Below are 23,821 nucleotides of genomic sequence, written 5' to 3' on the forward strand. Positions count from 1 at the left end.
TTTCTTTAAATTTTTCTCATAGGGTTGGGTTCGGTTTTAAAATATATATTGGCCTTTTTTGTGATACGATTTTTTTGTCCACCCAATATCTGCCGCTTAGCACAATTCCGTAACACATAACACTGTGAAAATAGATAAAATATACAATTTTTGCAGTTACTGCGCAACTCCATTGATGTCAGAGGAATATCTATGGCATCACCACTTAAACACAGATACCATCAAGTTTCATAGATAAAAACAAAAAGATTTCTATTTTATCAATCACAATAATTGTGATAAGATTGAGATATACATCTGAACAACAACGTGACAATATATTAGGTAATGTACTTGAAGTTACATCAAATGGTAGTGAAACTTGGGAGCGCTAAGATGTTGGGAATACCACTTTTGGCTCTAGTCTTGGGCTATGCTGAAGCCAGGGTCCGGGTAGATCCCTTGGTGCAAACTGGCCAGGGTCTGATCAGAGGTTTGGAGGCGGAGGATGGAGATTATTCCATGTTTATGGGAATTCCCTATGGAAAAGTCAAGGCAGATAACCCTTTTGGGGTGAGTGAAAATAGAAATATAAAGATTTTTATTCATATAAACTTTTATAGAGCCGTGGTAGCCTAGTAGTTAAGACGTCCACCTCTCACTCGAAAGGTGAGGGGTTCGATCCCAGGAACGCATTTCTAACTTTTCAGTTATGTGATTGGCGGACTATGATCTAAAACCATTATCCTTCTGAAAGGAGCACTGTCCTCAGTAGTGGGCCGGTTTAATGATGGTGATGAGTATACTTTTGTACTTAAGCTTAACAGATCTACATATAAAAATGACGTTACATCTTTTGCAGGCAGCGGAACCATATCCAAAATTTGACCAAATTTTCAATGCCATTGACGACAGCGCGATATGTCCTCAGAGGGAGGAGTTCAACAACACCCTCACAGGAACCCTAGATTGCCTCCACCTCAACATCTACGTCCCCAACAAGGCTAGTTCTGGAAACAAAGTACCAGTTCTAGTCTGGATTCACGGGGGAGGTTTCGCCAATGGCTTCGCCGGCAGGTATACCTTTGGTCCAAAATTCTACGTCAGAAACGACATTATTTTAGTTACTATGAACTATAGATTGGGTGCATATGGATTCATGTGTCTGGACACACCAGATATACCAGGAAACCAGGGGTTGAAAGATCAAAGATTAGCTTTGAGATGGATTAAAAGTAACATAGCATCCTTTGGTGGAGATGTCAACAAAATAACTCTAATGGGGGAAAGTGCGGGTAGTGTTTCAGTAGAATTACAATTAATGGCGAAACAAGAGAGGTTATTCAACCAAGTGATTTTACAAAGTGGCTCAGCGTTCGGACCGTGGGCTATTGGTTCATCGGATGTAACAGCACCTTTGAAGTTAGCTGAAAAATTGGGACATGCAACGGAAGATTTGGGCGAAGCAATAGCATTCTTAGCGGAAGCAGATCCTAAATTAGTTATAGCAGCAACTAGTGAACTGTTCATTGGTTTTGGACCATGTTTGGAGAAGGAATTTGATGATGTAGAGAGTATTCTTACAGAACATCCTTTAATAGCTGAGATGGCGAATGTCAGGAATACTAAAGTGTTGGCTGGATTTAACAATAAAGAGCAGTTGGTGGCTTATGCTGACAGACCAGCAAGTTCTTTCGAAAATTTGAATGTATTTAGCTCTATAAGAGGTTCTTTTATAATCGATGACGAAGAAGATACTTTTCAATCTATGGAGGACATTGTTCGTCGGTTTTACATAGGTAAGAAGCTTTTGATTGAGAAATCAAGATTGCGTGTACGTTGCGAATTTTCACAACAAAATATTTTCATTTGGTTTTTAGCAGTACCATATAAAAATTTAGAACCTCCCCATACCTACTTCTTTTTTACAATCACTATCCACAGATTAATGCGAAAGTGTGTTTGTTTGCTTGTTGGTTTGTCCTTCAATCACGTCGCAGCGAAGCAACAGATCGACACGATTTTATGCATGACTAGCCGATGCCCGCGACTTCGCCCGCGTGGATTTAGGTTTTTCGAAATCCCGTGGGAACTCTTCGTTTTTCCGGGATAAAAAGTAGCCTATGTGCTAATCCAGGATATAATCTATGTCCATTCTAAATTTCAGCCCAATCCGTTCAGTAGTTTTTGCGTGAAGGAGTAACAAACATACACACACACACACACACACACATACAAACTTTCGCCTTTATAATATTAGTGTGATTATAATAGGTTAATTTTAACCCCGGCAAATCAATGAGTTCCTAAGGGATTTTTAAATACCTAAATCATTTATTCAAATAAAGTGTTTTTTTAAATCGTAGAGTGAATATAGAGCTTCGTGTTGAAGATATGATGCTTTGATCAATTATGTTCAATTTTCAGGAGACGAGGAAGTGACAGAAGCTGTCCGATGGAACCTGATGGAGTTTGAATCGGACTGGTTCTTCAACTATCCGGCTCAGTGGTCCATCGACAACTACCTGGAGAAACGCGCTTCGGATATCTTCTACTATGTCTTTTCTTACAGTGGCGGAAGGTGATTTTATTAATCAGATGCCTTTAAAGAAAATCCGTTCACCATAATTAGCTTTTACGTTAAAAAAGAATATTTACCTTATGCATTATTTATATTTTATAATGAATCACAACATGACAGAGAAAAAAACGGTTGGCTGGTTTTAAAGTCTATAATGGACATAGGCAGAAACATTTTTTGTGTTTTATAGATAAGTACGGAAAAACTAAGCCTTATGTGACCGTAGTATTAAAACTTGACTAGAATGTGATGATCTGCATTGCAATCACTTTGGAATGGCTGACAGTTGACACTCTATGGCCAAAGGCAGTTTTGGAAGAGCAAGAGAAGTTTAACCAATAATAATTATTTCAATATCGGCAAAGATACTATCACCACTTTGGCTTAGGTACACTTATTGCAGACGAAAGTATTATGGAAAAGAAAGCCGTACCAACGTAGCGTTTCTGTTCAGACAAAATACTGCAAAAAGTCTAGAGACGATGCAAATGAATACAGATTTTAACAATTTAGTATAGATTTTTTTCAAAATTCAAAATTCAAAATTCAAAATGTTTTTATTCAATTAGACTTTTACAAGTTCTTTCGAATCGTCAAAAGCATCTACCACTGGTTCGGAATGCCTTTCCTACCGAGAAGAACCAGCAAGAAACTCGGCGGTTGCTCTTTTCAAAGATTTGATATACAATATTATGCCATGTATAAAAGCAATTGAAGTCCTGCGCATTGCTGGAGCGAATCGAAGTTCAAATCCACGCTTTTTTATCATTTACATAATCTTCGATAGTATAATATGCTTTTCTCAGGAGCATATTTTTAATAGATTTTTTGAACCTGTGTAAAGGCAAGTCCAAAATTGACTGAGGAATTTTGTTATAGAAGATTATACCCATTCCCACAAATGACTTTTGGACCTTCCTGAGACGGAGCGTAGGAGTCGCAAGCCTGTTACGGTGTCTAGTCAGCCTGTTGTGTAGATCGCCAACCTTCTTGTAACTAAGAATATTTTGTCTTACAAAAATTATGTTGTTGTAAATATATTGAGAGGCTACGGTAAGGATACCTATTTCCTTAAATTTTTCTCGAAGTGAATCGCGTGGTTTTAAGTTATAAATTGCGCGTATTGCCCTTTTCTGTAATACAAAAATTCTCCCAATATCTGCCGCTCTACCCCATATTAAGATTCCATAAGACATAATACTATGAAAATAAGCAAAATATACTATCTTTGCGGTCTCCACGTCAGTTAATTGTCGAATCTTTCTAACCGCGTAAGCAGCAGAGCTTAGTTTGCCAGCAAGAGTTGATATATGGGTGCCCCATTGCAGCTTCGCATCTAAGGTTATCCCCAAAAATGTAGTAGTCTCTTCTATTTTCAAAATATCATTATTTATCATTAAATTAATGTTACTTGTGTTCTTGGTATTGGGCAGTGCGAATTCAATACACTTAGTTTTTTTTGCATTTAAAAGTAGATTATTTACAGTAAACCAGTGAGTTACCTGAGATATGGCACCATTTATATCGTCAAAATTTTCCTTATTTCTATCGACTTTAAAAATCAAAGACGTATCGTCAGCAAATAGTACGATATCGCAAATATTTTGGACTACATATGGTAAATCGTTTATGTATACTAAGAACATGAAAGGACCTAGAATAGAGCCTTGAGGAACACCCATTAGTGAGGCTGATCCGGATGACTTCACATCATTCACACATACTGTTTGAATACGATCACTAAGATAGGACGCAATGAGACCAAGCGCAGTGTCTTTGATTCCATAGTGGCTCAATTTAACTAAAAGAGTCTCGTGCTCAACGCAATCAAATGCCTTGGATAAATCACAGAAAATACCAATGGCATTCTGTGACCCCTCCCACGCATTGAATATATGCTTTAACAGCATTGCGGCCGCGTCGGTTGTTGATCGACCTTTAGTGAAGCCATACTGTTCAGAATGGAGTAGCTTATTTAAATTGAAATGCTGAAGCAGTTGGTTTTATTTTTACAACTATATGGGCTTGCGCTGGGCTGCAATCACACCAAGCAGGAGATGATGCAACCTAAGGTGGAGCGTGTCTGCTCAGAAGGTGTCTATTCACTCTCCTTTTGAAGATACCAATATTAAAGCTACCGGGGAAAACGGAAGCCGGAAGGGCATTCTCTATTCTAGCAGTGCATATAAGAAACGAGGAAGCAAAAAGCTTCGTTGGGTCAGTGGGATTTCGACTATATGAGGTGTAGATTTTGGCGATATCACGCGGTTCCATATTAAAATGGCATAAAAATTTCGACTCCAATTTTAATATCCTTTCCAGGAATTTCGTAAAGAGTCGGTTCAATGTGACCGCGGAAGGCGCCTCGCACGCTGATGAGCTGGGCTACCAGTTCGACATGGGGCTATTCAAGGAGACACCCTCCGCTGAAGACCAGAGGATCATCGATCAGGTCACCACGCTCTGGGCTAACTTCGTTAAATACGGGTACGTACGATAATATATAAGAAAGGTGAGACTCACTCAATGGGTCGATAACAAAGAGCTATACTTAGAATTAGAAAAGAGGAGATCCGTGGAAAAACAAAAAAAAAATGACCTTAATCAACGAACCACAAAGCCGAAATGGAAATAGGCCAGTCCAAAAAAAGATAAGAATAATAAAAATGCTTGTTCATAACAATGATTTGATGAAGACGAAAAGGTTTTATGCAAGATGGACCACCTACGCCTTATCGTCTAGTTTAGGTCTAGTGTCACTCATCTTAAATTTTTTTAAAGTTAAAAGCTTGTTAAAAGGTAGAAAATATTAACGAGAAAAAATGCCCAAAAATGTCAACATAGCTTGTGCTTTTTTTTAGTAGAATCTCTACTGACTTTCGAAGTACAAAAAAGATTTTATATTAAAGAAAGGAAAGAGAAACTCTTTCATAAAAGAGTTTAATTTATCTACTTTCAGAGAACCAACACCAGAAACTTCAGAGCTGTTACCCGTCAAATGGACCCCAGTAACTAAGGACACATACACATACATGGATCTGGACAAACAGCTGTCAGTCAAGAGGCGCCCCTACAGCGACAGGATGGCCTTCTGGCAGCTGTTCTTCAAGAGCAACTGGCATAGGCTGAAGGCTATTGGCATCTATTATAAGTAACTTTGAGACAGTGTAAATAAAGAGCTTTAGTTTATGATGATTGTTTTTATTAAGTCTCAACTTTGTCCAAATGTTTGAATATACAGACCGTAATAGATAATAGAGCACGTGGAACTAAACGAGAAAAAAAGCAATGTCCCTTTCTCTAGATTTATTTTAAGACACAATCCTGTCTTTTATATTTGTCATTGTAACCGAAATCTAAAATTCGACAGGCTAAACTTACTCCAGGCAGTTTTGTAAATCACAATTAAAACTGGACGTAGTGAACCTCCTTGTATGACTCCAACAAAAACATCTGAACTGCTACCAGTAAAGAGTACTCCTGTCATTAAGGAGACAAGGTCAAAAGGCGTATCTACAGTGATTTTTATTAGCCACTGACAAAGGCTAAGAAATCAACAACTAAAACTAACTCTTTGATTATGTCGCCATCGGTCTGTCCATCAGTCTATCAGCGGTCTATATCTCATGTAGAGTTGAAATTTTCAATCTATATTTTCGTTATAGCAACTAATAATCAAATATCAAATCAAATCAGTCAGTCAATAGTCCAATTTGTAAGACAATGTAATAAAAAACCAAGATGGCGAATTTCAAGATGGCCGCCAGTAAGACTTTTTTTTAACAGTACATACTGTATAATGTTTTATGTTGTACAATAGTAAGGAACCCTTCGTTTGCGAGTACGACTCGCCCTTAGCCAGTTTTTTAATAAATTTTATATCCAAGTTACAGCTAACTATTTTTCTGCAAAAATACATGCGTCTATACAGTATAAACCAATTGTTACATCTCTTAAAACCACTATCGCATTAATCATAGAACCTGCCAATCAAAATACCGAAGGAAACAAAAACAGCGAACTTATTACCACACCTCAAGATATCACTAGATTAAAATTATCTGTCGATTCATCTCCTGACATTGAAGATCAGAGTGGTCTAAAACACGGCGGTGGCAAGATGTTAACTATAGGGTTGGTTCTCTTGGCCTTTGGGTCAGCTCACGGCTTGGTCAGGTTGGATCCCTTGGTGGATTCGCCAGCAGGACTCATTCGAGGGTTGAGAGCTGATGATGGGGAGTATGCCATGTTCTTGGGGATACCTTACGCGCAAGTACAAGAGGATAACCCTTTTGGGGTAAGACAGTTTTAAGCAGTTTAATTTAGCTTCACTTTCGTATATTTGTTTTAAGTTTTGCAGCGGATTTTCAATTATTTCTTGAAGAAATAATCGAAAAGTTTGTTTCTTTAGAAGAATTTCTTCTGAACCAATTGTTAATGGAACTTAGCATTTTACAAGAACTTACGAACAAATGACATACGACATTATTTTGAGTCCCTATTCTAACTTCTCAAACATGATGTTGCAGGGATATTGCGCAACTAAATCCAGTTTATTATCAATTCATCAGTTGATTGGAAACTGTTTGAATGGAATTTCTGATAATCATTTTTTAGTGAGGGTTTTCGCAATAAAGAGTGCAAAATGTTAAGGTTTTAGATGCAGCCTTTTCACTTGCACATATTGTTATAATAATAATATAAAGAATAGAGAATATATAGAAAATTATAAATTAGGATATCTTAATATTGCATCAGGCATTCTCAATATTGTAGAATTTGTAGATATCGGATTATCTTATAGAGATGCTACTCCACTTCATCTGTGGGAGATAATGAACATGTCAATGCATTGATAAGTTTTGTCGCCAACCCGCTATTACCAAGCAGAATGTCACGCAAGGCAGTGTTATCGAAAAGGAATTACATCCAGTATCAGTATCCTAGTAATGTTTTACTAAATAATTTGTGAATTATTATTTATCGTTTTATTTTGTTCAAAAAAATAAAAACAAGCAACAGTACTCAGACTTTTTGGTCATATTTTATCTTAATGTAGGTAAAACATCTTTAAGATTCAAGACTTCTTGAGGTATACGACGGGTTTCTATCCTTCAAAACCTCCTTCGGTGGTACGTGTTATCCCGCTACTAATGTAAATTTTTCAGGCATCCATCCCTCAACCGAAATTCGACACAATTTTCGACGCCTTCGATGATTCCGCGATATGTCCCCAAATAGAAGAATTCGGGAAAACCAACGTGGGTACGTTGGACTGTCTACATTTGAACATCTACGTGCCGAACACAGCCAGCTCGAGAAACAGACTGCCTGTGCTGGTTTGGATCTATGGAGGTGGATTTACGTATGGGTTTGCGAGTAGGTAAGATAAAGATTCTTTTATTCAAAGATAAACTATCATGAGTGATATTAACGCTCAGCCCAAACTCCTAATAAATTACTTAGCTTATAATTTTTTTTAAAGTCAGATACAAGTCAGCCCTTGATTGCAATCTCACCTGGCGGTAAGCGATGATGCAGTCTAAGATGGAAGCGGGCTAGCCTGGAAGCGATATGGCAGTTTTTATTAAACTCGGCATCATCTCGGCAACAAACTGGAACGCTAAATCGCTTGGCGGCGCGGCTTTGCCGGTAGGGTGGTAACTAACTATGGCCAAAGCCTCTCCCACCAGACCAGACCAGTCATTTACAAATAATAAAGTTCTAAACCCTGCCGGGAATCAAACCCGGGACTTCACACGAATACTACTGCGCCTGGGAGGTCGTCGTAGTAGTAGTTATATACTCTAGTAATAGTGAAAACGAATCTAGAATTCTACACAAAAAAAAGCCAGAAGGTTTTCAACACAAGGTATCCAAATAAACTCATAACTCCCTACAGTAGAACTGCATCTTATAGTAAAAATTGCTTTATCATGTCTATTAAAATATATAATAAATTGCCTAATGAATTGAAAGATTTGCCTTTAAAGGTATTTAAAAGAAGACTGCATCAATGGTTAATAAATGAGTGTTTCTACAGTTTAAATGAATTTTTCAACACTAAATGATTTATTATGAGGAACTAGTCTAATAATCAATTATTAAGTATGTTAATTGTATACTCTTGTGACTTTTTTGTTGACATTTTACATAGATAATACATGATTTATTAAATTATTTACATTTTAATTTTAAGAGCTTTAAATTATATTTTATTTAACAGTAATGATGGTGTTGTGAAATCAGACCTATTTATGACTAAGTATATGTATACCTACCTAAGTATGACTGTAATGTGTAAGGTATTTTGAGCATATTCAATGTACATTTAAACTATTGAGTGTAGTTTACATTGCTTATGTAAAATATTTGCACGCCATTACATGGCAAGTGTAGTGACACTAAAATAAATTGTAAAATCTATGCTAACCTACATTTGAGCAAATAAATGATGATTTGATTTGATTTTTAGGAACGACATTCTATATCATGAAACAAAACAAGAAAGCGAATCAATTTATGCGTGTGCTTACATAAGTCTAAACAGTAATGTTCAATTTCACAGGTACCTTTACGGTCCCAAATATCTGATAAGACATGACGTCATCCTGGTGACCTTGAACTACAGAGTGGGACCGTATGGATTCTTCTGCCTCGACACACCTGAGATACCAGGAAACCAGGGGTTTAAGGATCAAGTGCTAGCGCTGCGCTGGGTTAGAGACAACATTGCAGCTTTTGGTGGAGACGTGAACAAAATCACGGCAATGGGAGAGAGCGCTGGAGGAGTTTCAATAGAGTACCATCTCTTGTCGAAACAAGAGAAACTTTTTAACCAAGCGATCATACAGAGTGGTTCCACATTATTTCCGGGGCTCTTAGAAGAATCGGAAAGAAGTAAACCATTTAGAATCGCTCAGCAACTAGGCTTCGAAACAGAAGACCTATCTGAAGCCATGGCATTCTTAGCAAATACTGATGTTAAATTGGTCATAGCAGCTTTTGACGAACTTGGGTTAAGAGGTAGACCATGTATAGAACAAGAATTTGACAATGTCGATAGCATTTCAACAGATCATCCAATGAATATGGATATATCTAAAGGGAAAGACATTCCAGTGTTAATAGGATTTACTAATATAGAACGATTGGTCGAATACGCTGTTAAGTCAGATGAAGAATTAAAGACCGTTAATTTCTTTGAGGCTTCCTTGCAACAGAAGTTTATTTATGATGAGGAGTTTAAGGAAATGGAAGATATTGTGAGACGTTTTTATATTGGGGACGAGGAAGTAACCGAAGCGTTACGTTCGAATCTTACAGATTTCGCATCAGATTTCGGTTTTGCATTTCCCATACAATCGGGTTTGAAGAAATACCTTGAAAGCGGTTCTATGGATGTTTATTACTATATGTTCTCGTACAGTGGCGATAGGAATTTCGTTAAGAAACGACAGAATGTTACTATACCGGGGGCGTCGCATGCTGATGAGATAAGTTACCTGTTCGATCTGTCATACGAGAAGGATGCTGCGTCTGAAGCAGACCAGCGCGTGATCGATCAGATCACCATGTTGTGGACGAACTTCGTCAAATATGGGTAAGTGACTTTACTTACGTCTTTCTTTATACGCGACTATGGCAAAGCCAAAACGAAATTACCGGGACATGCTGCTGCTATAAGGCGCAGCCCGGCCTATTCTCTTACAGCCTTCTATTCTCCTGTATCACTCTGATACAGATACTTCTGATTCTGGCTGTATCACTCTAGCCAGAGTCCTTATAGGCAGACTGCAAAGCTTCAGGTCGGACAACACTAGGCAAAGGATTGTGCGCTTTGTTAGAATTGCGTTTAACGGGTATGATTCCAGCAGTCTATGTATGTATGTTTGTATTTATGTGTGTTCCACTGTAGCGCCTAAATTATTGAGCCGATTTTGATGAATGAGGTGTCAATCGATTGGTTATTATGGGCCGGGTGATACATGTCATACGAAAAAATCCAAAAAAGTGGGGGTTTCCAATTTTTTTTTCTATTGTATCGAGTGGGATATCAAATGAAAAATCAAAAAAAAATCTTGATTTTATTTTTTAATATAAATGTACTACAACATTAAAAAGAAAAATAAAACCGACTTCAAAAACGACACACACTAAAAAGTAAAAAATAACTTTTGTTTAGCTACACGTGTAATGCACCTAGGTATGAAGTCGAGCGAGCATATTAAAACAAAATTAGAAATCCAAGAGTGAAGCTCGCCCGACTTCATACCTAGGTGCATTACACGTGTAGCTAAACAAAAGTTATTTTTTACTTTTTAGTGTTTGTCGTTTTTGAAGTCGGTTTTATTTTTCTTTTGAAAATTTTTTATTTCACAATATTTAGTGGCCCCACTGTACTATAATATGCTGTGCCCAGTTAAAACCCTACTGTTTACTAAGCTATTACACTGATCGCGAGCAATTTGCTCCTATCCATTGAGGAGTTCTGTTCTTCATCTCCGAAGATATTCATCAGATCTTCACCAAATTTATATGGGACCACCTGCACAGTATACCCTTTCAAACAAAAAAAAATATTTTCCAAATCGGTCCAGGGGTCTTTGAGTAATCGGGGAACATACATAAAAAATAAAAATAAAAATAAAAAAAAAAAAAAGATCCCGACGAATTGAGAACCTCCTCCTTTTTTGGAAGTCGGTTAAAAATACAACAAAGCGACAGAAAAACAATTTGCTAGAAAACACAATATTTCAGCTTCGATCGTAGTCTGGTTTTAATTTTCAACTTCATGTTGTTGATTTAGAAACTGACGATTGCTAATACATGTTTCAGAGATCCGACACCGGAGACGTCAGAGCTACTGCCCGTGAAGTGGTCACCGATAACCGAGAACACTTACACATATCTGAACATCGACAGCGAGCTGTCAGTTTCCACGAGACCCTACAATGACCGCATGGCGTTTTGGGAGCTGTTCTTTGAAGTTAATAAGAACAAGCTGAAGGGATACCGGGAGGGCTAGATAGTTATAGAGCACATATTCCTCTTACTCTGATGTCGATCGCCTATCGATCGTCGATCGGTGATGAACACTTGCGAGTATTCATAGTTCAATGTGATGCTGACAATGCTGACATTAAAAGCGAATATAAGCGAGGAATTCAAGCCACTCCAAAATTTGACCATAGCCGACGATATGGTCCACAAGAACAACATTTAAGTAAATATAAGATAACTAAATAAATATACTTTTAATTACGCCACTACTGTACGCTGAAAAAATATTTGTATTATTTTAATTGGTACTGTAAATAAATTAAATGTTACAAATACTACCGTTTTCTTTCGACCAATTAAACATCAGGGTCCAGAGTACAAATATGTTATAATGTTATATTTTACGGGGATTTTATGGCATTCTTGCTGTAGAAAGAGAGAGCGAGAGACAGTCAGAATCGAGAGGAGAAAAATGAAGAAGATTGTTATTTTTTCACTATTGGATTAAATGTCCATTAAATATGCAATAATTCCAACGATTATTATTATCAATCATCTCGTCACTCGTCACGTTAGCAGTGTGACTCAACTGACTGACTGACAACGCATAGCCTAAACCGCTAAACCTAAATATTTAGGAGTGCACTAATGAAGAATGCGGGGAATTTTGAAAGGACATTAAAAACCTAAATTCACCTGAAGGAAGAAGCGAAAAAAGCTAGTACTACAGACATTCATTTTTCATAGTATTCAACATTTTTAAGTTCGAAAACAATTTCAGCCAATTTGACAAGCACACCTCAAGATATAGAATCTCCAAGATCTGATAAGATTTATCTGGAGGTAGCATAATATCTCCTGACATTGAATTATAGTGGTCTCGAACGTGGTAGTGGCAAGATGTGGATTTTGGGGCTGGTGGTCTTGGCTTTAGGGTCAGCTCAGGCCTTAGTCAGGTTAGATCCTTTGGTGAATTCGCCAGCGGGACTCATTCGAGGGTTGAGGGCTGGCGATGGAGAGTATTCTATGTTCTTGGGGATACCTTACGCGCAAGTTGAAGAGAACAATCCTTTTGGGGTGAGAGGATTTAAAACATGTCTTATTTACATAAGTTTTTCGCCGGTATATGCCCAACTAGTGTCGTATCCGTCCAACGGCTTTCGCTTACTCCGTGTCTAATACGGAATGATAGCCATCGAGGTCATTTGACATTGGTTAGTTCTACATTGCTGCTTTATTAAGTGATATTAAAGTAATTTTCCATAGAAAGCGTTCAATAGATTAAAAACAAACGTCAAGTAGGATATTGAGATAGAGAATCAGTAAGCAGGTCCATAATAATCAGTCCCTTGATAAAATTTTCGCCACGATAGCCAATATCAACGGAGTCCTGTCAACTACGTAGGAGGTAATAGTATGGTACATAAGGGTGTGCACAAACATAGGTGTGCTCTATATTGTCTATTCACCCACTCCCATAATCCAATGGGATAGCGATCGGATGCAATGGCTTTCCGTGCTTTGCAAGCCGCATGGGTCATGGCGCACCGCCTATGCCCCAACTTCGGTATGTTACTGACAAATTCTTAAGAGAAAACCTTTCTGACTGTTTTGGCTCAACCAGGGCCCTCAAACGGTACCCTTCCCGTTTTTGCAATAACCCTTTAACGATAATTAATGAGCTACCTTTAAATTCTCGAACTTCTTAACCAACTAAGATTTTTCTAACAAACAAATTATTATTTTTCAGACATCCATCCCTCAACCTAAATTCAACACAATTTTCAACGCCTTCGATGACTCCGCGATCTGTCCGCAAATGGAAGAATTTAATAAAACAATAGTAGGCACTCTGGACTGTCTACAGTTGAACATCTACGTGCCTGCTACCGCCAGCTCCAGAAACAAACTGCCTGTGCTCGTTTGGATCTATGGAGGGGGATTTTCCTTAGGGTTTGCCAGTAGGTAGGACATTTTTGGCTCTTGACAACGATCTCACCTGGTACTAACATGAAAGGAGTATGACAGTTATATTAAGCTTATCCTCTAATCGGTTCCTATGCATCATCGTACCGAGAATGGAGCTGAACATTGATTTGAAGGTGTACTTTTGGTCTGGAGGGAAATGTAACGCGGAAGACATTCCATCACAAGGGTAAATTAAATCACCCCCGACAAGTGAAGGCTACAGTAACTAGAAAAGAGCTGATAACTTTGAAACGGCTAAACCGATTTTCTTGGATTACAGCTAAGAACACTCTCGATCAAGCCACCTTTCAAACAAAAAAAAAACTAAATTAAAAGCGGTTCATTAATTTAGGAGCTACGATGCCACAGACAGATACACAGGTCAAACTTATAACACCCCTCTTTTTGGGTCGAGGGTTAAAAATCGGAAAAGAGATATCGAATCGCTTATGATTTCGAAAATCTTAACATTTAAGATTAATTTCAGGTACCTCTACGGTCCCAAATATCTGATAAGACATGACGTCATCCTGGTAACCTTGAACTACAGAGTAGGGCCGTACGGATTCTTCTGTCTAGACACACCCGATGTACCAGGCAATCAGGGCATAAAAGACCAGGTGCTAGCGTTGCGCTGGGTTAAAGAAAACATTGCTGCTTTTGGTGGTGATATGAACAAGATTACTGTAATGGGAGGGAGTGCGGGAGGTGTTTCAATAGAGTTCAATCTCCTGTCAAAGCAAGAGAAACTTTTCAACCAAGCAATCATACAGAGTGGTTCCACATTCATCCCAGGGGTGTTAGAAGAATCGGGCAGGAGCAAAGCATTCAGAATTGCTCAACAACTAGGATTCGAAACAAATGACATCTCTCAGGCCGTGGCATTCTTAGCAAAGACTGATGCTAAATTAGTTATAGCTGCTATGGAAGAACTTGGATTAACTAGCAGACCATGTATAGAACAAGTTGAAAATGTCGATAGCATTTTAACAGATCATCCAATAAATGTAAATATACCTAAAGTGAAAGATATTCCTGTGTTAATCGGATTTAATAATAAAGAAAGATTGTTACAATATGCAACACTATCATCTGAACAATTTAAGAATCTTAATGTCTTTAGGGATTCCTTGCAAGAGAAATTTATTTATGACGAGGAATTCAAAGAAATGGAAGATATTGTGAGACGTTTTTACATTGGGGACGAGGAGGTTACCGAAGCATTACGAGAGAACCTTATTGATTTCCGATCAGACTATGATTTTTCCTTTCCTGTACAATTGAGTTTAAAGAAGTACCTTGAAAGCGGCGCTAAGAATGTGTATTACTACATGTTTTCATACAGTGGTGGCAGGAATTTCGCTAAGAAACAGAATAATCTTACTTTACCAGGGGCGGCGCATAATGATATAATAGGTTACTTGTTTGATTTGTCTTATGAGGACGCTCCATCTGAAGCAGACCAACGGGTGATTGACCAGATGACTACATTATGGACGAATTTTGTCAAATATGGGTAAGACTTCGTTGTCATACTCCAATGATATGTACAAATGTAAATTAAAAATTTATAACACCCCCCACAAGTGAAGGTTACAGTAACTAGAAAAGAGCTGATAACTTTCAAACGGCTGAACCGATTTTCTTGGATTATAGCTAAGGACACTCTCAATCAAGCCACCTTTAAAAAAAAAACTAAATTAAAATCAGTTCATTAGTTTAGAAGCTACGATGCCACAGACAGGTACACAGATACACACGTCAAACTTATAACACCCTATCTTTTTGGGTCGGGGGTTAAAAATCCTTGTTTGTAAGTTTACCTTTAAAAGATAACAGAGTTAATTCAAGTATTCATCATGTAAACCAACTTATAGTTGATACTAGTGTACTGTGAACTACACTAGTTGTACGATTGTTATTAAATTTTCCAGAGATCCAACCCCACAGACGTCAGAGCTACTACCCGTGAAGTGGTCACCGATAACCGAGCAGACTTATACATATATGAACATTGACAGCGAGCTGTCTGTTTCCACGAGACCCTACAATGACCGCATGGCGTTTTGGGAGCTGTTCTTTGAGGTCAACAAGAACAAGCTGAAGGGATATCGGGAGAACTAGATATACAAGTGTAAATTAAAAATTTATAACACCCCCGACAAGTGAAGGTAACTAGAAAAAAGCTGATAACTTTCAAACGGCTGAACCGATTTTCTTGGATGATAGCTAAGAACACTCTCGATCAAGCCACCTTTCAAACAAAAAAACTAAATTAAAATCGGTTCATTCGTTTAGGCGCTACGATGCCACAGACAGATACACACGTCAAACTTATAACACCCCTCTTTTTGGGTCGGGGGTTAAAAGCTATAATTCTCCTACGCCGATGCCGTTTGGCGTTTACGATTATTCAAATTCATAATATTTTAATTCAATTAGACGTTTACAAGTACTTTTGAATCGTCAAGAGCATCTACCACTGGTTCGGAATGCCTTTCCTACCGAGAAGAACCAGCAAGAAACTCGGCGGTTGCGTTTATCAAGATTTGATATAAGTATATTATATTATATTGCGGGATTTCACGTAAGTGAAGTCCCGCGCATTTCTGGAGCAAGTGAAATCCACGCTCTTCTATCATTTACATATATTATTAGTATGCACGATAGACAATCAACGAAGGAGATGCTATTAATATTGCTACCTATATAAGTTCGAATTAAACTATTTGTAATAAATGAAATATAACAATACTAATGTATTCTTTTCGACCAATAAACATCAGGTCTTCAATGTAATAAACCGGCCGATAATAGGATTCCGTACTCGGCTATTTTTCCGACATTTTACACGATAAATCAAAAACTATTGTGTATGAAAATAAATGAAAATCTATATTAGAATGTACAGGTAAAGCGCTTTCATATTATGATACCCCACTTGGTATAGTTATCTTACTTAGAAAATTGAAAATACTAATTATTTATTTGTTCATGAACAAACTTGAATTTTTTTTTTGTGATGTAACCACAAATATATGGTTATGCCGAATTTCATAGGGTACCCTATAGGGTTTCTTGACAGATACGACAGACGGACAGACAGACAGACAACACAGTGATCCTATAAGGATTCTGTTTTTCCTTTTGAGGTACGGAACCCTAAAAAACAATGTCGGTCAATTGAAACAATTTGTCATAAATGCACTTCTTAAGATATCGAATCTCCAAGATATCCGATAAGATTTATCTGGAGATAGCCAGTCATCTCCTGACATTGAAGATCAGAGTGGTTTAAAATACAGCGCAGGCAAGATGTGGGCTGTAGGGTTGGTTCTCTTGGCCTTCGGGTCAGCTCACGGCTTGGTCAGGTTGGATCCCTTGGTGGATTCGCCAGCAGGACTCATTCGAGGGTTGAGAGCTGATGATGGGGAGTATGCCATGTTCTTGGGGATACCTTACGCGCAAGTACAAGAGGATAACCCTTTTGGGGTGAGTGGATTTTAGTTATGAATATGAAGCGGGCTCTTAAAGAAGTTTTTAACCCCCGACCCAAAAAGAGGGGTGTTATAAGTTTGACGTGTGTATCTGTGTATCGGTGTATCTGTGTATCTGTCTGTGGCATCGTAGCTCCTAAACTAATGAACCGATTTTAATTTAGTTTTTTTTGTGTGAAAGGTGGCTTGATCGAGAGTGTTCTTAGCTATAATCCAAGAAAATCGGTTCAGCCGTTTGAAAGTTATCAGCTCTTTTCTAGTTACTGTAACCTTCACTTGTCGGGGGTGTTATAAATTTTTAATTTACACTTGTTACTTCAAAAATTTCAAAATTCAAAAATTTCACTTTATGTAGCGCAAATAGTGGTTCTTATGCTACATCTAAGGTTAAAATCTATAGACAGCACTTTGACTTTGACTTAAGTTTCAGCTAAAACGAGACAGATTTATGCGAGCGGTATAACGCGGTCTCGTTTTAACAGTGTCTAAGTCTGAGCAAAGTCAAAGTGCGCTCTATACATCTCAGCCTAAGACTCTGCCACCGATTCAGAAAGTAGATTACACTGAAAAAGTCCGGTTAGAAACTGAAAAAAGCACAAAATGGTATTTTATTGACAGCTACAAGATTATCTTACAAAGCCAACACTTCACACTTACAACAATAGATAACAAAGCATTGTTGGTGTCAGAGATAAATCTTTTGAAGTTGTTACCAAGCAGGATTATTGTTGGTATTTTCTTTATAGATTTTCAGAAGGATACTGTTTAATAACTGTGATTGTGTTTTTTTACGGCAAAGACCAAAGGAAGGGTTATGATTTTATCAGTATATTTATGTAGGTTTGTATTTATGTGGGTTCCACCGTAGCGCCTAAACTACTGAGCCGATTTTGATGAATGAGGTGTCAATCGATTTGTTGGTTATTTGGGGATATTTTGGTTTTCAGGCCTCCATCCCTCAGCCAAAATTCGATACAATTTTCGACGCTTTCAACGACTCCACAGTCTGCCCACAAGTGGAGGAGTATGAAAACACCATAGTTGGCTCTTTGGACTGTCTCCAACTTAACATCTACGTCCCGAACAAAGCAAGTTCTAGAAGTAAACTGCCTGTACTTGTATGGATCCACGGCGGAGGATTTACTATTGGGTATACTAGCAGGTAAGAAAACGAGCCAATCAGCACTTGGCCAACGTTGTGGACTTGTGGAACGTTACCAAACGTTAAGAAAGTCAAAGTCAAAATCATTTATCCAAAGTAGGTACAAATTGTACTCCATTTGATGGTCGAAATTGTGTCTATACGATATAGTGGTGATAATTAAATTAAAACTAAAGTTACGAGGGTTCCAAACGCGCCCAAGTCTGAGAAGAGCCCGCAACAAACTCAGCCGGGTATTCTTTTTTATTATCACCACTATACAAAATCACATAAACTTATTAGAACCATCAAACTAATATATTCTTCGACTAGCTGATGCCCGCAGCTTCGCCCGCGTGGATTTAGGTTTCTAGAAATCCCGTGGGAACTTTTGAGTTCCCAGGACAAAAGTAGTTTATCCGTACCGCGCGACAAAGTCTTTACTTGGTAAATATACCTTCAATATCAAGTTATAACCGACGACAGTTTCTAAATCCCATCCACTTTGGTGATCAGATCCCCTGCAGCATCAGGATTGAGGAGTTGGAATCTAAATTTTTTATAGGGCAATGTCGCAAAGTTCCTCTATCGATTAAAAAAAAAATTACTCAAATCAGTTCAGAAATCTCGGAGATTTCGGTATACATAGGTAGAAAAACACAACTCCTTTTTTGAAAGTCGGTTAAAAAGTAGCCTATTTTACACCCTGATGAATCCACTACTTGTCTGTGAAAGTCCCGTCAAAATCGGTTCAGCCGTTCCGAAGATTAGCCTTTTCAAACAGACAGACAGACAGACAGACAGACAGACAGACAGACAGACAGACAGACAGACAGACAAAAATTTTAAAAACGTGTGATTCGGTTATGGTATCGTTCAAATAACCATATGAGCTTTATATGAGGTAGTTATTTCGAAATTACAGACAGACACTACAATTTTATTTATTAGTATAGATTATTCGATTTTGTAGGCCGCTGTATGCAAAGCCGATTTCTATGCAACTTCCTCGATTTGCCAAAATGTGTTTTTACACATTTTTTATTCAATAGCAGATCCACGATAACCTTCGAGGATGATGTAATAACGCCAAAAAGGATTCCTTTACCTTGCACTTGCCTTAACGCCAAAAAGGATTTTTTTACCTTGGACAAACGATATAGCGATTTTATAGTTTATGATTATGACAAAATTACAAATTCTTTAATTTAGATCTAGATAGATTTTTTTTTAGATCTTAACGATAGTCAATGTTTCAGATTCATCTACGGCCCTAAATATCTGGTGAGACACGACGTTATTCTGATAGCTCTCAACTACAGAGTGGGGCCATATGGATTCTTCTGTCTGGATACCCCAGAGATCCCCGGAAACCAGGGTCTGAAAGATCAGGTACTGGCGCTGCGTTGGATTAGAGACAACATTGCTGCTTTTGGTGGAGACGTGGACAAAATCACGGTTATGGGAGAGAGTGCTGGAGGCGCTTCAATAGAATACCATCTCCTATCGAAATATGAGAAGCTGTTCAACCAAGCAATCACACAAAGTGGTTCCACGTATCTTCCAGGAGTTTTAGAAGAAGACCGTAGAAGCAAACCATTAAAAATAGCTGCGCAGCTTGGTTTTGATACAGAAGACGTCACTGAAGCGGTAGAATTTCTTGCAAAGACTGATGTTAAACTTGTCATAGCGGCAACTACAGAACTGGGAGTACCAATTAGACCATGCTTGGAAAAAGAGTTCGAAAATGTCGACAGTATATTAACAGATTACCCAATCAATTTGGATATGCCTAAAGCAAGGAACATTAATGTATTAGTCGGGTTTAATAATAAAGAACAGCTGCTAGGCTACGTTTTCATGCCGGCTGAACAGTTTAAGAACCTCAATGTCTTTGAAGAGGCGTTGCAAACCACGTTTGTCTATGACGAGGAACTTAAAGAAATGAAGGATATTGTCAGACGATTTTATATTGGAGATGAGGAGCTGAGCGAGGCATTACGAGACAATCTAATAGATTTTCAATCAGATCACAATTTCGCTTTTCCCATACAGCAGACCTTGAAGCGGTACCTCAAAAACGGAGCCAAGAATGTGTATCACTACATGTTCTCATACAGTGGTGACAGGAATTTCGTGAAGAAACGGCTTAATGTCACCGCGCCAGGAGCAGCGCACGCTGATGAGTTAGGATACTTGTACGATTTAGCGTATGAGACGGAGGCACCAACGGAAGCGGATCAGCTTGTGATTGACCGGATAACTGCTTTGTGGACCAACTTCGCCAAATATGGGTAACTAGATGATGCCCACCACTTCGTCCGCGTGGATTTAGGTTTTTGAAACCCCGTGGGATAATGATTTCCCGGGATAAAAAGTTGCCCATAACAATTTCCGGGATGTAGACTACTGTAACTTCATATAAATCGGTTAAACAGATGTGCCCTTATAAGAATCGCGAGGGAACTCTTTGAAGTTCCGGGATAAAAAATAGCCTGTGTCCTTCAACGGGATGTTAGCTAGCTCTAGACAAAATTTTCATCAAAATCGGTTAAACTGTTGAACCGCGAAAAGGTAGCAGACAGACAGACAGACAATCCGTGTAATTTCTTTACTGTATTGGGTTTTTACTTTTCCATCGTCTGTAGATATCAAAGACTGGTAAGTCGTTCCAAAATTGTATTTGTAAGTTACATGACAGTATGATTTTCAGGGATCCGACACCGGAGACGTCAGATCTACTTCCTGTGAAGTGGTCACCGATAACCGAGCAGACTTATACATATCTGAACATTGACAGCGAGCTGTCTGTTTCCACGAGACCCTACAACGACCGCATGGCGTTTTGGGAGCTGTTCTTTGAGGTCAACAAGAACAAGCTGAAGGGATATCGGGAGAACTAGGAATTAGGTTGCTGATATAGGAAGTCTTATTGTTTGGCAAGAGTCATGTATTACCTTCCACTTAGTACCTTAATTAAATGATGTGATACAGAAATAAGCGGTTGTTTTTTATTCAAGGGATGGATACGCAATTATTTTTTACTTTTGGTTTATAGCTCGCTCACACAGGCTGCGTAAGCGTAGACGTAGCGCGTACCATTGTGTTGTAATGTATGGAACTGTATGAAACATGGCATACCGCTTGCGTAAAGCGTGACCCGGTGTGTTAGGGGTTTACGCGCGTCACTACGCACGTGTCACGTGTACGTGCTTGGTATGAGTCGGCCTTTAGAGTGTGGGTTGTGTGCGTGCATGCGTGTGGTATGAGTGTGTGAAAACATGCGTGTATGTGAATACACGTGTGTGTCTGTGTGTGTGAATGTATATGCGCGTTAGTAAGCTAGGAATTGTTTTAAGGCGTATTTATATTAGTCGAAAAACCATGAACTTTAACAAACGTTCAAAATAATAAAAGATGAATTTGGAGTAATATAATTAGGTGAATGGTTCCGTATTTTTAAAGACCGATTATTTGTACATGGTGTTTCGTTTCCATTGACGGAGATACCTAGCTTGCTTTGTGGAGTATGTTTAAATTAACAAATTTTATTAAATAAAAAAAAACAATTTTAAAAATGTTTTAAACAAAAATATTTTTTTAAGAAACTGCTTTTTTTTATCCAACCCTAGATATTTTCCGGGATAAAAAGTAGTCTATGTCACTCTCCAGGTCTTTAACTATATGTATGCAAAAATTCACGTCGCTCCGTTGCTCTATTGCAACGTGATGTAGAACAAACCAACAAACAAACATGAACTCTTTGATTTTCCAGGATAAAAAGTAGCCTATGTGCTAATCCAGAGTATAATCTATCTCCATTCTAAATTTCAGCCCAATCCGTCCAGTAGTTATTGCGTGAAGGAGTAACAAACACACACAAACACACACACACACATACAAACTTTCGCCTTTATAATATTAGTGTGATAGTGTGATTTACTTATAAAGATAACTATTTTAATCTTTATAATTTTTCTTGTCATTAGTTTTACATTAATAGTTCCTATACGTAACCCTAAAATTAATCTACAAAAGAAGAATAAATCTTTATCAGTTCCAAACAGTGATTAAAATTCCTATCATAGACCCGATCTATCAACAATAAAAAAAAGATTTATTCAAAGCCCATAGATTAGAGGAAAAAATAGATAAAACGCGCCGCCAAAAATTCATTACGTCCAAAAAAGCATACAACTCTAGTCCTTTAGTCAGTGTACCTTTGATTTCACATCTCATAAACATATAAAGACAAACATACAGATAAACCGATATTGCACACATTTGAACGCTTGAGCTCAGTCTATATTATTCTTTAGTCTGCGATCAAAACATTCACCCCTGAACTTTAAGCGTCGAATTAACATACAAAATCATACAATTTTTAACTTTATCACCACAGCAATAGAATTGAAAATAGTTTATGAATTAAGTGATTTTTTTACTATGTCAAGGTCGCATAATTTTAAATTCGTTTAATATTAATAGTAATGATGTTTAATGTTTACAAGACGATTCTTGTAATGCGTTAAAAATAAGTTGTGATGGCGCAGTGGTAAAAAAGCTCAGAGTTGGCCAGTCCTAGGTTTGAATTTCAATTTAAAAAAAAACCGGCCCAGTGCGAGTCGGACTCGGCGACCAAGGGTTCCATAGGTACTAAAATCGTATTTTTCAATGAAATCCAGGACCTACCTATAAGCTAGCCACCAGGCCTGCGAGGTCGTTAAATAGTCTTTTTAGGGTTCAGTACCTCAAAAGGAAAACGGAACCCTTATAGGATCACTGTCTTGTCTGTCTGTCTGTCAAGAAACCTATAAGGTACTTCCCGTTGTCCTAGAATCATGAAATTTGGCAGGTAGGTAGGTCACAGGAATAAATCTGAAAACCGCGAATTTGTGGTTACATCATTTAAAAAAAAATTAAAATGTGTTCCAATTTTCAAAATAAGATAACTATACCAATAATATGAAAGGGCTCTATCTGTACATTCTAAAACAGATTTTGATTTATTTTTATGCATAATAGTTTTTGATTTATCGTGCAAAATGTTGGAAAAATACTCGAAATACAGAACCCTCAGTGCGCGAGTCTGACACAGACTTGGCTGGTTTTAAATTAAGATACAAGTTAGCCCTTGACTGCAATCTCACCTGGTAAGTGAGCAGTCTAAGATGGAAGCGAGCTAACCTGGAAGGGGTATGGCAGGTTTCATTAAACCCATACTCCTTTGGTTTCTACACTGCATCGTATCGGGACGCTAAATCACTTGGCGGCACGACTTTGCCGCCAGGTTAACTAGCCACGGCCGAAGCCTCCCACCAGACCAGGGCAGTAATTACAAGATAAAGTTGAAAACTAAAACCCGACTGGGATCGTCTTAATAAACGCTAAATATTATGGAAAAATTGTTTTTCTGTCGCTTGGTATATTTTAATGCTGTAGTACATTTGTATTTATGAACTTCGAATATTCTCCTCTTTTATTTGACACCCCACTCGATAAAATAGCAAAAAAAAAATTTTTGGAGACCCCACTTTTTTTTCATGTAACATCCGTTAGATCAATTTTTTGGTATAAAATGTAGCCTATGTCACCCGGACCTTTACGACGAATCGATTGACACCTCATTCATCAAAATCGGCCCAGTAGTTT

The 23,821-nt window shown here is 38.0% G+C and overlaps 4 protein-coding genes and 1 long non-coding RNA gene across 5 annotated transcripts in view; 3 read left to right on the forward strand and 2 right to left on the reverse strand.

Annotated features, from left to right (window-relative positions):
- The window catches only part of LOC123879372 (catenin alpha), an 87,254-nt gene that overhangs the window by 35,155 nt on the left and 28,278 nt on the right, over positions 1-23,821 (reverse strand). The gene's annotated exons all lie outside the window — the stretch shown is intronic.
- LOC123879349 (bile salt-activated lipase-like) lies at positions 293-5,749 on the forward strand. The gene is made up of 5 exons (XM_045927007.1): positions 293-552; positions 842-1,778; positions 2,407-2,560; positions 4,883-5,047; positions 5,520-5,749. The coding sequence occupies exons 1-5, from the start codon at positions 328-330 to the stop codon at positions 5,713-5,715; spliced, it is 1,677 nt and encodes a 558-aa protein (XP_045782963.1). The 5' UTR covers positions 293-327; the 3' UTR covers positions 5,716-5,749.
- Positions 2,038-21,923, reverse strand: LOC123879377. The gene is made up of 3 exons (XR_006798987.1): positions 21,835-21,923; positions 9,292-9,298; positions 2,038-2,100 (listed from the first exon to the last, which is right to left on the reverse strand). It is a non-coding gene; the product is annotated as an uncharacterized LOC123879377 (long non-coding RNA).
- LOC123879353 (esterase FE4-like) lies at positions 12,352-15,655 on the forward strand. The gene is made up of 4 exons (XM_045927018.1): positions 12,352-12,640; positions 13,314-13,528; positions 14,019-15,047; positions 15,466-15,655. The coding sequence occupies exons 1-4, from the start codon at positions 12,464-12,466 to the stop codon at positions 15,653-15,655; spliced, it is 1,611 nt and encodes a 536-aa protein (XP_045782974.1). The 5' UTR covers positions 12,352-12,463.
- On the forward strand, positions 16,843-21,176 carry LOC123879352 (cholinesterase 2-like). Its single transcript, XM_045927017.1, has 4 exons — positions 16,843-17,023; positions 17,976-18,190; positions 19,429-20,463; positions 20,883-21,176. The coding sequence occupies exons 1-4, from the start codon at positions 16,847-16,849 to the stop codon at positions 21,070-21,072; spliced, it is 1,617 nt and encodes a 538-aa protein (XP_045782973.1). The 5' UTR covers positions 16,843-16,846; the 3' UTR covers positions 21,073-21,176.

The sequence above is a fragment of the Maniola jurtina genome, chromosome 28 (genome assembly GCF_905333055.1).
Source record: "Maniola jurtina chromosome 28, ilManJurt1.1, whole genome shotgun sequence".
Taxonomy (NCBI): Eukaryota; Metazoa; Arthropoda; class Insecta; order Lepidoptera; family Nymphalidae; genus Maniola; species Maniola jurtina.